The 17,486-nt window shown below is 40.7% G+C and overlaps 1 protein-coding gene across 1 annotated transcript in view; it reads left to right on the top strand.

Annotated features, from left to right (window-relative positions):
- The window catches only part of zfhx3b (zinc finger homeobox 3b), a 922,100-nt gene extending 904,835 nt beyond the window's left edge, over nucleotides 1-17,265 (top strand). The window contains exons 8-10 of the mRNA XM_085992063.1: nucleotides 2,343-2,469; nucleotides 4,600-10,038; nucleotides 13,902-17,265. Of these exons, the coding sequence (XP_085848189.1) occupies nucleotides 2,343-2,469; nucleotides 4,600-10,038; nucleotides 13,902-15,490 (7,155 nt within the window). The 3' untranslated portion in view covers nucleotides 15,491-17,265. The remainder of the gene's footprint in view (nucleotides 1-2,342; nucleotides 2,470-4,599; nucleotides 10,039-13,901) is intronic.
- The last annotated feature ends 221 nt before the right edge of the window (nucleotides 17,266-17,486 follow it).

The following is a 17,486-nucleotide window of genomic DNA, read 5'->3' as shown; positions in this document are numbered from 1 at the left end:
AAATATGAAAAACAAATATTGCACAAGTAGTGATTTAATTCATCACTCCTATTTCTACATCTATCTTCTGTTTTCATTATTTTAAACTTCTCTGAATTCAGCATTGCAATCTCTGTTAATGAAAGGCTGTCCAGTCTTTAGATATTGCTTCGCAGAAGGGTTAATGACTGTAAAATGTGCCCTCTGATTAAAATGCAGAGTAGCAAGAGAACTTGATTATTATTTTTCAACAGTTAATTGAATGAAAGTGAAGGCAAGCACTGTGCAGCCGCACTGCTTTCTCTAAACTTAATCACTGATTATGATTAAATAGGTTCTGTGTAATAACAGAGTTGATGAATTTTTGTCTATTCTTGCTGTCATTCACACATGATTGACTTTCACCTTTCAAGTACAAAAGTCATTTTTTGCATCATGGCAACTAAAGCTTGCATTCTAATTTCAATATTGCATTAGAATATACAAATATTATTTTTCCAACTAGTTTTCACTTCCAGAAATGCAGTTTGAAAGATCATTATTATTCAACGAATCTGTAAGTGGCTGCTCCTAGTGAGGTTATCTTACTCATCCATTTAGCCCAGAAAACTTCTCTATGTTTACCAATTTGTGTGGTTAATGACTTCTGTATTGCAGAAGTTGGTGTTTTATTACCATGTAAATAAGTGTTGAAGAGGTTTACTTTGGCATAAATGATTTCTATATTGGATTGTTGCTAGGATAATGCTCTCCTATCTTGACACACAAAATTCGTGAGAACTGTTAAAATTGCTGATGCAATAGATCCATCATTTTTTGTCAGAATAACATTGTATACGCTGTTATTAAATGTGTTAGTGATATTGGACTGAAAGTAATCAATATGCAGTTTGCCTGAGAAAAACAAATTGCTGAGGAGATATTTGGATCACATCACCAATAGTCAGAATCCCTTAGCTCCCACTGTGTTATTGGCACATGCGAATGAAAGGTATTGCCTGTGAGCGAAGTTGTTAAATGCCCTGTGGTTGTGGCTTCTAACCCCAAACCTATCTGCCATATATTTCACCACTTCATAGTGAGGCTATCTGCTGTTTTCATTGGTTAATAGCAAGACACATTGGTTGCTGGGCAGAGAGGAGCACCCAAACCTATCGATGCCAATATGTTGGTGAACATAATGTATCTCGATTGGCCAGTTTGTAGAGCAGATGTGCTATGAAAACTATCTCTTCAGTATTCAGTGCAATATTCATAAGGAATTATAATGATTTCAAAATGGGTAAAGTAAACCAGAGATTTAATAGTCCTGCAAATTTTCTATTCTTGTAAATAAGACAAGAACTATCCCTGATGGCCTTATTATATAATGCCCATTTTTAAAAACATATTTTACCAACTTTAACAGGTCCTTTAAGTTACTGACATAAAAAACGAGAAGAGTTATTGGTCAACCATAACAGTTTTATTCTAAAAACTTAAGTGGAGGGCCAAATGCCATAATATAGGAAACCACTGAAGTTAAAAAGATTAGAAGAGAAGATGATAAATCAACAGGTGTGTGAAGCCAAGCTTGAATTTTAAAGGCCTGAAAATTGTAAAAGAAAGGAAAGACTGAGGAATGTAAAGAGTTCTTTGGGGTCTTCGGGGCGGGGGGGGAGGTGAAGCAACTTCTGAAATTTAGATTTTGATTTTAATAAAGTAACGATGTAGGGAGGAGGAAGCGCATGTAGGACACCGTGTTAGAAGCTTAGAAGGAACAAAAGAGGAAAGTTCAATGGGGCAATAACCAGAGCACTGAGGAAAAAGCTACTTGTGAGAATTGTCAGTCCACAAAGTGAACCTTAGGGAGTGTAAATGGACATTGAGAGATTTTACTGTAATTTAAAAAAAATGAAATCTCAAACTATTAATGTATTTAATTGGCTTAGCAAAACAGTTGTCAAGGGAAAGTTGTGTTTAATTTGTTCTCCATTTAGATCTCCAGTTTATAACTTACCTATTATACTTTAAAGTATGTTATATTTTAGAAGGATTGATTTAATGGCAATCAATCCTTAATGTTTCTAGAAGTGCCAGGTAGGGACTCTTAACTAGTCTTTTTAATTGGCAATGACATATGACTTTGAATACATGATAAAATGTTGTCAGTAATCAAAAGAGTTCTGGAAAAACAGGACTGAGGAGTTCTGTAGGTATAGGCCTTTTTTGTGTGTGTTGCTCATCTTTTTCTATCCATGGAAACTTGTGTTCTTGGCGCATTATTCCAAAAATAGCGTTACATACTGAGCGCATAATGTGCTGTTGAAGCCTGATTATACCAATTAGGTGCTTTTCCTAATTATTAAAATGCTTCTATGTAGGTAACTACGCCAGAGATGATGATGCCAAGCACCATGTTTCTCCCTTCAACTGTTCCAGAGAGAGAAAGCCATGTGCTCTTGCAGACTGCAACAAGCTCCAATACAGAGGACACCACAAAACTACTAGGTATGTTGGCTAATAGCAGCTCTACGGGAAATTCTTCTATTACAAAATGCATTGTTGGGTACATGACTGCAGCTTGTACTGTCATAATTTCCATACAAGTCAGGCTGTAGAACATAATAACTGTGCATAGTCAGAGAAAAGACCAAATGCTGCATATTGATTTAATTGTTTATTATTAATGTCTCATGGCTCTACATTAACCATTGCTCACTTGCCTAGGGCAAGTAAGTATCATCTCATACCAGCCAAGCTGTGTCCATCACTTGCCTAAGTAGGCAATATGTAAACAAATGACGCAAAATTGTTGAATTATACTACACACACTAAATTCTGAAAATCCTGCTTTAGATCAACTTCTAAAACAATTGCCAGTTAAACAAGAGCAAATCTCAGTACTTTTTTCTCCCCACCTTAAGGCTCTCTTAGATTGTTATCAGTAAACTGTTTATTAATGTGAACAATCACACTTACCTTGACAAATACTCTAGTGAGAATATTAACAACTCTTGGATTCCTCTAGGGCAACATTGCAAAATGAAAATTTCCAGGTATTGGATGGAACATTGATGTGTGGAATCTGTGTGTTTAGCCAATCAAATATTGGTTATGTATCCCAAAAGCTTGGTCAGGGGATAGGAAAACCGGGCGGGATGTCCGATCTAATATCGCTCTCTTTACACTATGGCCCAAAAGTTAAAATTAGCCCCAGTGTTTAGAGTTGAGTGAGTGTTTCATGTAAGTGAATTACAGTAGTTTGTACTGTTTCAGATTCAGTGCATCCAAAAAGAGGTATGTGACGGCTTGTTCCTGCCATTGCCAATTATTTAAGGATTTGGGGGCAAATGAATTAGAAGGCCTCTTGCTCCACTTGCCAATATTCTGAAAGTTAATGTAGAGCCTTGTATCTGTTTATCAGTGTGAACCCCATAATCTGTACTTTCTTTAAGGTCAGATTGTGTCCTGTTGAGCAACAGTTATCAATTTACAGACATGATTTTGTATTCTAAGCCTCAGTAATCCAGCATCTTTGAATTTCAACATTATCTCAATTTTACAATCCAGTTCAGTATCAGTAGTTTTATTTTGACACCTTCATTCTAGTTAGGGCACATTCAGATTATAATGTGCCCTTTTAACTCCTTCACTACTGAATATGCCATTTTTTTTCATTTCTGCTGCAGTTCCTGTTCCACAAAGATGGCACATGGCATCTTTTATTGTAATTTTCTTGGATTCAGACTGCAGGCAGTGAATCTCAATGGCAATACAAAGTGAATGAGATGATCAACCAGCAATTCTGAATTTGAACATCAAAGTATTTTGTAGAATTCATTCTACTTATTGGAATTGTACCCCTTAATGTGGGAAATGAAATAGTTATTTCTATAAATTTATTAGTACAAGGGCTGCCTGATTTGTGTTCATCCAGGCTTGTTATTCCATTAGAATCTACCTTTGGCAAATGTCAGATTATGGAGTCACCACTGTTTTGGAAATGTTCCCCCTACTGGGTGTTGATTCAGAGTGCTGATGAAAGTAGCAGTTTCACTTTAGCAATTAATATTATTATATGCACCTAGCATTGCCTCATCAAAAACATCAATGCCAATTTCAGAACCCAATTTGTGCTTCAAAACTGGTTGTATAGCCATTTCACTGCATTCCAGCACAGTGGCAAAATAAGATTAATCTCCAAGTACTATAAATGGTCTTATAATGAAATGTATGATATTGAAGACAAGCATATTGATAACACTGGCCATATACACAGCTGAATGCAAAGTAGCAGAAACTTCGCTACCTCCCTAAATTATATGGGTATTGGCCCTACTTTCTGGTTTCTCAATTTAAAAGGATATGAATAGCATATTCCAGTAAATTCTATCAATTTGATCTGTTTCTAAAATCATTGACTATAAATTACTATAAAACATTTAAGATATTTTAATAAAGTGGTAATTTCTTATATTTTGGTATTCAGAGGTACAATGCACAAATGGTACTGTAAATCTAAATTTTTAGTCAATAGGGTGGTAACAAGTCTCTTATGTAGTAAAAGCAAATTAGAAGTGGGACTTATTCGAATTTACATTACCCACTGATAGTTCTCATTAAATTTGTTTTCATTAGAAACATCAGATCCACCAGAAAAGAGCAGTGTACCTTCGGAAAGTACAGAGCGTAGCATGGAACCAAAGTCTTCTGTTGACCAGAGTTTAGTGAAGGATGATGCTGGGTTCCTGTGCTGGAAGAAAGGATGTAACCAGTTGTTTAAGACTTCCACTGCACTTCAGGCCCATTTCAATGAGATTCATGCAAAAAGGCCCCAACTACCTGTATCAGATCGTCATGTCTACAAATACCGCTGTAATCAGTGTAGCCTAGCCTTCAAGACCATTGAGAAACTCCAGCTGCACTCTCAGTATCATGTCATTAGAGCTGCCACTATGTGCAGTTTGTGCCAGCGCAGCTTCCGTACCTTTCAAGCCTTGAAAAAGCACCTCGAGACCAGCCATCTAGAACTGAGTGAGAGTGACATCCAGCAACTGTATAGTGGACTTGCAGTCAATGGTGATGTTATGGCCCTGGGTGATGCATCTCTTAGTGAAGATCAAGCCGTGGGGGCAGATGAAGATGAAGAAAGTGATTCAGATGAGAAGCAGAGCCCTGTTGGAAGTGACTCTGGATCTGTTCAAGAAGATTCTGGCTCTGAGCCGAAACGGGCTCTACCATTTAGGAAAGGCCCTAATTTCACAATGGAGAAATTCCTGGATCCCTCTCGTCCCTATAAGTGCACAGTTTGTAAGGAGTCATTTACACAAAAGAACATCTTACTTGTCCATTATAATTCTGTGTCCCACCTGCACAAGCTAAAAAGGGCACTTCAAGAATCTGCTACTGGTCAGCCTGAGCCAACGAGCAGCCCAGATAACAAGCCTTTTAAGTGTAACACATGCAATGTGGCCTACAGCCAAAGCTCAACTCTGGAGATCCATATGAGATCGGTGTTGCACCAGACCAAAGCACGAGCAGCAAAGTTAGAAGCTGCTAGTAGCAGTGGAGGTGGTAGTGGTACCATTAGTAACAGTAATACTACTTTAGGAGTGTCAACATCTAGTCCGAGCCCAAGTGGCAATAGCAATGGTAATACTGATGTTGGTGTAAGTGGCAGTGGATGTGGAGTTACATATAGTGCTACCTCTAGCTTAGGTTTAATGAGTGGAAGCCAGATCGCTGCCGATTCCATTGGAACATCTACAACTAGCAACTCTATTGCAACCAGCATTGCCACATCTTTAGAACAGAAAGATGCCAGCAAGAGGAAAATAGCTGATATGATCACATCTCGGCAACAGACGCAACAGCAGCAGGCGCAGACGTTGGCCCACGTTCAAGCCCAAGCCCAGGCCCAGGTGCAGGCCCAGGTCCAGGCCCAGCTACAACAAGAACTTCAGCAAGCTGCTCTCTTCCAGCCCCAACTGTTCAATCCAGCCTTACTACCACATTTTCCCATGACCACTGAGGCTCTGCTGCAGCTCCAGCAACAACAGCTGTTATTTCCTTTTTATATTCCTGGAACAGAATTCCAACTGAACCCAGAAATCAGCATACCAGTGAGTAGTGCCGCGTTAACAATGCCAGGGACGAATGCTTTGCTTGAAGATGTGAAACCCCATACTCAGAATCTGCAGCACCAATTGCTTCAGCAACAAGGGCAGCAGTCTTCTCTAACACCGCAACATACAACTTTGCTTCAACAAAGCCAGCAGCTGGACAAGAAACCAAAAGCAGTTATAAAAGACAAAGACAAGGATGGGCAAAAAGACAAAGACAATTCTGAGAAATTTGATGAAGGGTTGATGTCCAAGGAAATTTCCACGGAGGCACATAAATCCAAAGATAGGAAAGACCAAACAGCACACAGTGGTAATGAATCCTCATTACTTCCTCCTCGAATTCCCTCTGATGCTCGTGGTAATGCCACCAAAGCCTTGCTAGAAAATTTTGGGTTTGAACTTGTCATTCAGTACAATGAAAACAAACAAAAAGTTCAAAAGAAAAGTAAAAATGGCCTGAGTGACAACATGGATAAATTGGAGTGTGACACTTGTGGCAAATTATTCTCTAATATTTTAATTCTAAAGAGCCATCAAGAGCATGTGCATCAGCAGTTCTTACCATTTGAAGATCTTGAGCAGTTTGCCAAACAGTATAGAGACAATTATGATAAGCTATATCCCCTGAGGCCACAAACGCCTGAACCACCTCCACCACCCCCACCACCACCACCACCACCGCCGCCGCCTCCTCCACCAGCGCCACCTCAACCATCTACTTCTCAGAATCTTACTTCTATTGCCCCACCTCACACGCCACCTGCTATTTCAACCCCACAGCCCTCTGTGTCAGTCTCTCAGCTCTCTATGCCAATGGACTTGCCTATTTTTTCACCTCTTCTGATGCAGTCAATGCCTTTGCAGTCTTTAGCGCCGCAAATCCCCTCCCAGCTCACACCAGTGGACCCAATACCTGCAGATCTGGCTCAGCTTTATCAAAAGCAGCTTAACCCCAATCTGCTTCAACAACAGCAGAACAAGCGGCCACGGACACGCATCACAGATGAACAGCTCAAAATCCTCAGAGGGTACTTTGATATAAATAATTCACCAAATGAGGACCAAATCAAAGAAATGTCTGACAAGTCAGGGTTGCCACAGAAGGTAATAAAGCACTGGTTCAGAAATACATTGTTTAAAGAACGGCAGCGTAACAAAGACTCGCCATACAATTTCAACAATCCTCCTGTTACATCACTTGAAGATATTAAGGTAGATTCAAAGCCTCCCTCTCCAGAACCTGCAAGGGCCGAGTATTACAGAAGCAATCGATCAACTAGGACAAGATTTACTGACTATCAGCTGCGTGTCTTGCAGGACTTCTTTGATGCCAATGCTTATCCAAAAGATGATGAATTTGAGCAACTTTCTAATTTGCTGAACCTTCCAACTCGCGTAATTGTTGTTTGGTTTCAAAATGCACGACAGAAGGCACGCAAAAACTACGAGAATCAGGGTGATGGAAAGGAGGGTGAACGCCGTGAGCTGTCAAATGATCGTTACATTCGCACAAATAATTTGAATTACCAGTGTAAAAAATGCAGTTTGGTATTTCAACGTATCTTTGACCTCATTAAACACCAAAAAAAACTGTGCTATAAAGATGAAGATGATGATGGTCAATATGACAGTCAGACAGAGGACTCCATGGATGCATCTGAGATGTCAGGACCCTCTGCTTCATCTTGCAGCACTCCTATGACCTCAGCTGTCTGTGGTTCATCTTCAACGGCAACAGCAAACGTAACTATTGGAAATCTGCCTCACACCTCAACTGAGAAAGAGGAAGGTTCTTATAACCCAGAGTTTTCTGATGAGAAACCAAAGCAGCCTGAATCTCCTGATACACAGCAGCAGCATTCACAAGAGAAGCTGTTACAACCAAAACCTGAGACACAGCAGCAGCAACAAGATCAGAAGACACAGGTAACGCAGCAGAAGGCCCCACAGCTCTCCTCACCTCAGCAGTCACAGCCGCAGTGCTCAGTACCCCAAGCCATCCCTAGCCCAACTCCGCTTCCTCATGTTTCTTTAAATCCACTTCACACTTCAACGCCACAACAGCTTGGAAGCCTACCTCCGCAGATGATTCACTACCAGTGTGACCAGTGCAAACTGGCATTTCCAACCTTTGACCTTTGGCAGGAGCATCAACAGCTTCACTTTCTGACTGCACAAAACCAATTTGTACATCCTCAGTTTTTAGATCGCCCAATAGAAATGCCCTTCATGCTTTTTGACCCCACTAACCCTTTGCTAGCCAGTCAGCTACTTTCTGGAACTCTACCTCAGATCCCAACAAGCTCTGCATCTTCACCTTCTACACCAAATTCCGCTATGAACACACTAAAAAGAAAACTGGAAGAAAAGGCAAGTGTTAGTCCCGGAGATAATGATAGTGGAAACAATGGAGATGAACCTCAGAGAGATAAGCGTTTAAGGACGACCATCACCCCAGAACAATTGGAAATCCTCTATCAGAAATACCTACTTGATTCAAACCCAACACGGAAAATGTTGGACCACATTGCACATGAAGTAGGCCTCAAAAAACGTGTTGTTCAAGTTTGGTTCCAGAACACTCGTGCTAGGGAAAGAAAAGGACAGTTTAGAGCTGTTGGTCCTGCACAAGCTCACAGACGCTGTCCATTCTGCAGAGCTCTTTTTAAGGCTAAGACAGCACTGGAAGCCCACATTCGATCCCGCCACTGGCATGAAGCTAAACGTGCTGGGTACAGTCTGATCATGTCTTCTGCTTTGTCAACTGATAGTGATGGGGGAAATGTATTGAAGGTAGATTCGATGGATTGCTCCAGTTTTGCCCAGCTTTCGTCAATAAATAGTGACAGTCAGTGTGCTACTCTTTCACCAGTGAACAAAAGTGGAGAATTCTCACCCAAAGCTCTTCTGAGTCCATCATCTATCAAAGTAGAGGGTCTTGAGGAATTTGATGGTCCTACAATTTCGTCAGTGAACTTGGGATTTGACCAAACTAGGCTTGATAATGATGATTGTTCCTCAGTCAATACAGCTATTACTGACACTACAACCGGAGATGAAACAAATGCAGACAATGACAGTGCAACAGGAATAATAGCTGATTCAAAACAGATCCTTTATCAAGTAGAGGGTCTTCAGAAGATAATGCAATCATCAGTACAGGAAAATGAAGACAGGATATCTTCTGGCTTGGTCAGTCCATCACCTAGTTATTATGCTAGGGAGTTGGAAAATGAATGTATGATTGATTACAGTGAGACATCAAGCCTTGCTGATCCCTGTTCACCCTGCCCTGGTGGAAGCAGCTCACTGTCAAGGTTGATAGACAGTGAACGCCCAGGGCAAAAACGCTTCCGTACTCAGATGACAAATCTCCAACTAAAGCTGCTGAAATCGTGCTTTAATGATTATCGAACACCAACCATGCTGGAATGTGAGGTTTTGGGAAACGAAATAGGGCTGCCAAAACGAGTTGTTCAAGTGTGGTTCCAGAATGCTAGGGCTAAGGAGAAGAAAGCCAAGCTGAATATGGCAAAACACTTTGGTATTAATCAGACTAATTATGAAGGACCCAAAGCAGAGTGCACTTTGTGTGGCATCAAGTATAGTGCCCGGCTGTCTGTACGAGACCATATCTTTTCTCAGCAACATATCTCCAAAGTGAAGGAGAGCATTGGAAGTCAGCTGGATAAAGAAGTCGAATACATTGATCCAGCTACTGTCCGTCGGCTAATGGCTCAACAAGAACTAGACCGCATTAAGAAAGCTAATGAGGTTCTTGGTTTGGCGGCACAGCAGCAAACACTTCAGCAGCAGGGCTTGTTTGATAATCCACCAGTACAAGCTCTTAATCTTCCTACTGCCTACCCAAAATTGCCAGGGATTTCGCCTGTATTACTGCCAGGTGTGGGCAGTCCTTCATCTTTACCTGGCTTTACTTCATCTAACACAGGTGGGTAACATTAATAGTTTAAGTTTACATAACGTAGCTTTCTTGGTAGATTTCAATCTGATATTTGCCTACCATACAAATTTAACTTGTATCACCTGGAGTCAAATCCAGCCCGACAGATAGGATGAAGGTGTCCTGTCTCTGAAGGCTGTTAACAACAAGGTTAATACAGATTGCAGAGGATATAAATCCATGGCAATAAATTGATACAAGTTTGGTATTCATTTTTTGCAATCTTGCTCTAGAAAGCACCAAGAGTAGAGTGTGGGGAATGGAAAAGTAAGTGTTGGGAGATGCTCTTCTGAGATTGGGGTTGAGGTACTTTGTCAGGATGTGCCAAACCTGACCTGGCAGTGCTTTATCCACTATATGCAAAATGGAAAGTGTCCCTTTCACACATATTATCACCTTTCACCTTTACCACACGTACATACAATAAAACTGAACCACAAAACAAAGCTAATTCAGTTACCATCCTGAAGTAGCAACCACATTGATGGAATAATCTCTCCAGCATGTAACCTGATAGTAGCTGACTCGCTGACAGTTTTGTGACATCAGCACTAATTTAGCCCATAGACTCATTTTATAATATAGTGGATCAGGTATGGACTTAACATAGATTCATGTTTGCTAATTTAGTAAAATCAGGACTCTTGACACTTCTTTGGAACAAGATCATGTTAGCTGCAGGATCTACATTAAAAACAAAATTGTCATTGTCATTAAAATATCAGTATAACATGATTAAATGGAACAGGTTGTGAAGAAGAAAATCGTTTGATATAGTCTTACTCAACTTTTTTCTGTTACATATAATCAAATGTTACCGTTATACTAAATGGCATTCAACAAAATACTGCATTAACAGGTCATATTCATCAGTTATACATATAATAATCTGTCCTTGTATTTAACAGGGACAGTTACTGCTTCAGTTACAGCACTGTATAAGCTACAGTGTACACAGATTCTGAAATAAGAGTGATTTTTTTTTAAAGTTAGAAATAGATCTTCAGAGTGCATTCTGTAAAAGAATGCTTTATTTTATTAGAGTCCCTCGGTGTTCTATATTGTATATGCAGTGATATCTTATGAAGTACACAGAAACAGTTGGGGCTTCTTAGTACCTCATTTGAAAGAGGAGAAAAGCTGAAGCAGTGAAGATTCACAAACCTTATTCCAAATGCAGCAACAGAGGCGTAATCACAGTGCTCCAAGAGATGGAGTCAAACCTCTTTTCAGGTGTAGCCAGGGAAATGATTATTAGTGTCATAATTAATTTCAAGAATACTATAGGGATTTCATCATGCCACAGTGATCATAAGAATATTATAGGATGCTCTAGGAGTACTAATGGGGACAGCTGAATAACTTAAGCTTTTTACTTGCACATAAACAGACTGTAGACCTGAATTGGCAGTTAGTTTTAAGATATTCACTTCCTTCAAAATATACCATTCCTGCCCAGGAACCCACTTGAAACTGGGTCCCTTAATTGACATTCAGTGCACTAGCCTTGTAGCTATCAAGCTACAGGCTCTCTCCCCAACATGACCAAAATGGACATTTTTTACAGATTGCATTTAAGTGGATTTTACTGCTCATCAGGTTTGCATAGAAGTCAATTTCAGTGCACCGCCTTGCTAAATTGCATTCCTAATGCCAAGTGAGTTCAGTTGGCACTGAACTATTGCAGGCACAGTTTTGCACGAACAGTGAGATGCTACTACATATTGCACATCTCTTAGCAGGTTTTATTTTGTATTTTTATCTGCTTGTTACTTGCTTGGAAAACTCTGATGATTAACCCAGCAAAATATTCAAAATTAGTAGTCATCCAGTGATCTTAATTATTCTGTTACCATTGTAGGAATCCAAAATAAAAATTGATAAAATTAGAGTTTAAATTTGTTTTGTTTCCTATTCTTTTTATCTCTTATTGGAGGAACTGGGGTGAAATTTCACATTGACATTGCTGGCTTTGTAATGCTTCACAGCCAATTGGCCATTCTTCATGTGTGATGCTGCATAGTGAGTGTTGGCACACTCATCCCCATTGGGACGGCCATCGCCGCTCAGCTGGATCCAGTTCTTACCTAAGATCCACACACACCCATTTCCAGCAATAGTCACTAGATAGTGATTAGGAGCAGAAGCTCTGGCTAAATTTCCTTTCACAAGCCCAAGATGCACAAAGGCCAGTTGTGGCCCCTTTTGGAGCCCATTTGAGATGAACTAACTCAGCACAGACGGGGGGGTCAAACCCATCACTCGATCTGTTTGCGGTAGTGCGCCACTAACCTGTGCATTTACCAATTAAGCCTGAATTAAAATTTTCCAAAGGTAACACAGTATTGCTGGTGGTTATAACCACAACTAGCAAATTTATGTTACTACTAGCTATGCCATGTTAATTAGAGTTTATTAGTAGCAATAATTTTTGTCCAACTGGTGCCATAACATTACTTTCAGGCACTGAATCCTGTGGTTCTGTGCCACAGAGTGGGAACGCTCCCTCCCTGCAGATCTCTGCATGGTGAATTTTTGATAACAGTAAGAATATCTGGGAGAGGTGCTGAGCAAGAACTAGATGCTTCGCTGGGCTAGAATTTAGAATGGTGCAATTTGGAGGGCAGCGACCACTTGTATTTATATAGCGCCTTTAACATAGTAAAACATCCCAAGGTGCTTCACAGGAGCGTTATCAAACAAAATTTGACACCGAGCCACATAAGGAGATATTAGGGCAGATGAGAAGTAGGTTTTAAGGAGCGTCTTAAAGGAGGAAAGAAAGGCAGAGAGGCGGAGAGATTTAGGGAGGCAGTTCCAGAGCTTGGGGCCATGGCAGCCAATGATGCTCAAAAGGCCAGAATTAGAGGAGCGCAGACATCTCGGAGGGTTTTAGGGCTGGAGGAAGTTAGAGAGATAGGAAGGGGCAAGGCCATGGAGGGATTTGAAAACAAGGATGAGAATTTTTAAATCGAGGCGCTGCTTAACTGGGAGCCAGTGTAGGTCAGCGAGCACAGGGTTGATGGGCGAATGGGACTTGGTGCGAGTTAGGACACGGGCAGCAGGGTTTTGGATGACCTCAAATTTACAGAGGGTGGAAGGTGCAATCCCGGCCAGGAGTACGTTAGAATAGTCAAGTCTAGAGGTAACAAAGGCATGGATAAGGGTTTCGGCAGTAGAAAATCTGAGGCAGGGGCAGAGACGGGCGAAGTTACGGAGGTGGAAATAGGCGGTCTTAGTGATGGCGCAGATACATGGTCGGAAGCTCATCTTGGGGTCAAATACGAGCAAGTCAAAGTGTGCTGTACTCACACCACCCATTGACTGCTTCAGAAGCTGCAAAGGCCTGAGACCAGCTCACCGGTCAGTATCTGAGCCTGATGATGCATTGCAAATCAGAAGTAGTGGAGGCATGAAAGAAGTAAGTTACAAAATAGGAATTGGAAGAAAACAATGTTTCAGAAAATGAAAAATTAAATGCAAGATGAGGTTCAATGAAATATGCTGTATGGTGTGAGCTGCAATAAGTTACTTGTGGAAGCTTCACAAGGCAGCAACATGAGATCAAACCTGGCCACCATAATTTGTTGGATGGCTTTGCTTAACTTGCTGGAAGCACTGTATTTTGCTGGTGCCTGAAGGCTGACTCATTAAAAAAAATGAAAGGTCCGCTTACATTTGTAAAATTCTAGTCTTAGTAAAAGGTCTACCTGATGAAAAACAAAAGAGTTCATTATAAAATATTCTGCAATGTTGTATAATAAATTGAAAAACAAGCACTTTTTGTATTCCTCAGTACTTTCATGGGCCTGTAAGTGTTTATGTTTTTTCTGCTTTTTATTAAATTTTAGCTTTAACTTCTCCTAAACCTAACCTTTTGGGCATTCCTGGTTCAACTGTACCCTCCCCTGGCCTTCCGACTACTGGACTGCCAAGCAAGCAACCTCCTTCATTGACATCCCAGGCCCCACCACAGGCTACCACAACAGCTCCACGTCCAGCATCAGCTACCCAGCAACAACAACCCGAACAACGTAAAAGCAAAGAGAATGAGAGGGCAAAAGAAAAGGAGAAAGATAAAATAGATCCTCCGCCCACAGTGAACAAGGAGAAAAATGACAGCAGTGCTGGCACATCAATGCCTCTTCCTGGCATGGAGTATGTGGTAGATCCAGCCCAGCTTCAGGCTCTGCAAACTGCACTGGCTTCTGATCCGACTGCCCTGCTCACCAGCCAGTTTTTGCCGTACTTTGTGCCAGGCTTTTCTCCATATTATGCCCCACAAATTCCCGGAGCCCTCCAAGGAGGATATCTACAACCGATGTATGGGATGGAGGGTCTCTTTCCCTACAACCCAGCTTTGTCCCAAGCGCTGATGGGGCTGTCACCAGGTTCTTTGCTGCAGCAATATCAGCAATATCAGCAAAGTCTACAAGATGCCCTCCAGCAGCAACAGAGGCAGTTGCAGCAACAGCAGCAGCAGCAACAACAGCAGCTACAGCAACAGTTACAACAACAGCTACAGCAGCAGCAACAACAACAACAGCAGCAGCAGCAGCAGCAGCAACAGCAGCAGCAACAGCAGCAACAGCCAAAGCAGCAGCCTAAACCAAGCCAAGTCCCCGCCCCACAACTAACAGCTTCCCCAGACAAAGAATCCGCCAAAGAATCTAATAAAACAGAAGAGCAAGCCAGTGCTCCCAGAGAAACATCCCTTCCAAAACCAGAAGAACGGCAACAGACAGAAAGCAAAAGTACGGACTCGCTTGACCTGTTCATTGTTCCAAAGGTGCAGTACAAGTTGGTCTGTCGCAAGTGTCAGATGGTCTTCACTGATGAAGAGACAGCCATGAGCCACCTGCAGTCAATATGTTTCTTCGGTCAGTCTGTGATAAATCTGCAAGAGATGGTGCTTCGTGTCCCCACCAGCACCTACCACTGCCTGGCCTGTGATACTACACTGAGCGGGGATGAAGCTCTAAGTCAACATCTCGAGTCAACCTTGCACAAACACAGAACAATCAAACGAGCAGCAAGATACGCCAAAGAGCACGCTAGTTTATTACCTCACTCAGCCTGCTTCCCCGATCCTAACACCGCATCTACCTCGCAGTCTGCCACTCACTCTAATGACAGCCCCTCCTCCAGCCTGTCCCCCCATGCCTCCATAAAATCTTGGCCTAACATTCTTTCCCGAGCCTCAGTCAGGAAGCCCTCTTCTTTACCTTCTCTCTCCTCATCTTCAACAGTTACCTCAAGTTCATGCAGCACCTCAGGGGTTCAGACCTCTATACCAACAGACGGCTATTCAGATGAGTCTGACAGTGAGCTCAGCCAGAAGTCAGATGGCCTGGATTGCCCACTGGAGGGTCCAAATGACCCCAGCTGCCGCAGAGACAGTAGTCTGACTAGTGTAGGAATGGACACCTTCAGATTGTAAGCTTGAAGATGGACAATATGATTAATAAAAAAAACAAACCAATTTCAAAAAAGACTAACTGCAATTCCAAAGCTTCTAACCAAAAAAATAAAATCTTTCAGGATTGTTGTCTCATATTGATATGCTGGCAACATCTAAACCTGTTACACTGGTTGCTAGAAGGTACTATGGTTAGCTGAGCAATGACAGAAACCAGAAAGCAATGAACTGCCTCAATTTAATTACAGTGGTCTTTGAACCTGAAACCCTTTATTTCCCCAGTGCAAACATGCCCTAAGTTGATAGCACAGCAGATGTCAGCATGTACCTTATGGGATGACAATCCACCATTTACAGTTTAGATTTCTTGCTATGTAAGCATTCGGATACCAATGGCTAGCTAAAATGTAATGTCTTGTATTCTCAGGTCAATAGCTCACACCTTGTTCTGTTTTCAGAATCATATTTTGCTTTCGTTTGTTTGTTTTTCTGTTTTTATTTTTTTTTGTTCCAGAAGAAGATTTTTTTTCAAAACGGGCAGAAAGTATTCAAAAGAGTTAAAATATTAAACACATCTTACTGGGGATTTACAAAGAATAGCTCTTCTGCTGTATAATCTGAGGGATAATTAAGCACTCCCATTGCCACCAAAACACAAGAGTGTTGAGGACTTGTAGCTGAGATAGCAATGAATTTAAGAGAAACTAACTTTCTGTATTTATGATAGATATGAACATTTTGGTGTTGAGTAGTTTGTTGCATTGGAAATGACCTAAACAGTATGGTAGATTGAAAACCTTTGTGTACATTAGCTTTTGTATTGTCCAACAGAAAGCTCTTCATTTTGATGTTGTCTTGTTCATTCCTATAGGGTAGATTGAATCAAGTTACTGGTCTATGCTTTTCTGTCGTATTCCTTCCTTTCCCACCTTCCCCTTCCGACCTTGAAACCTTCCTTAACGTTCACCTTCCTCTCTGAAGGTGGTTTGCTCTAGTTTTATAGAAGGAAGAAAAAAAAAGTAAATTTAAAGATTTTTTGTGGATAGGGTCCTTTTCAATTTTTTTGTGAACCTTTAAGGAACATAATGATTATTTACCTGTGTCTGTAACCTTTGTGCACTTACCTCTCTGCTTTTGTAGATGCTGTGGAAATTTTTCCTATGAAGCAGACATTTGTTTTTTGTGTAGTGTGGCGGCAGTCTGGTCTTTTTTTGGGGGGGTGGGGAGGGAGGGAGGAGATTAATTTTTTTTTTTTCTTTGTCATAAGAGAAAAAATTCTCGCGCTTTAACAAAATCCAAAGACATACACTTTCACCATTGGTGCATAAAGATGAAAAGAGGCATCTTTATACTTGAGAATTTGTTCTTCTGATTTAATAAAAATTTAACAAAAAAGGAATGGTAATATTCAGGTCACTGCCGTTGCTTCTTCTGCAAGCAAAGGGGTGGCTTAAGACAAAACAAATAAAAATACCAAAAAAAAACTTTTTACTTAAAGGTTTGTCCTTGTATTGTGGAATAAGTGCAGTGGTGGTTAGAAGACACTGCTACTACCAAGGATATCAGATAGTGATCTTTTAAGAAAATGTCTTTGTTATTTGGGCACTTGTGTTATGTACATTTCTGTAGTCACATTAATGTCAAAAAAATTCATTACTAGCATTAAAAAGGTCTGAACTCTTTTAAAAAAAAATCTTTTTTTGCTGCAAATGTTGTAGTCACACAATAGATGCTTGCTTATACCTTGCTTTTTGCTAAGCTTTACTGGAAACCAATAAATCAGTTTTAGCCCTTGCTTTTTTGATATTCCTTTTTTCATCTTTCTGTTGCAAATGGAACGTTTTTAGACTGTGAATACACCTTTCCATGGTTCAGTTTGGCTGATGCTTTTACTAATGTCAAAAGCCAACGACAAATGCAGAACTCCAGTTCATTCCAAACTATCAACTTGGAGTTTGTTGCAGGGACTGATGTTTTGTTTTAAATCTTTTTTTTTGTTTTTGTTTTTATTTCATTT

Source organism: Somniosus microcephalus, chromosome 6 (genome assembly GCF_052327205.1).
Source record: "Somniosus microcephalus isolate GS21.2 chromosome 6, FLI_Smic_1.0, whole genome shotgun sequence".
Taxonomy (NCBI): domain Eukaryota; kingdom Metazoa; phylum Chordata; class Chondrichthyes; order Squaliformes; family Somniosidae; genus Somniosus; species Somniosus microcephalus.
This window is presented reverse-complemented; position numbering and strand designations above follow the sequence as displayed.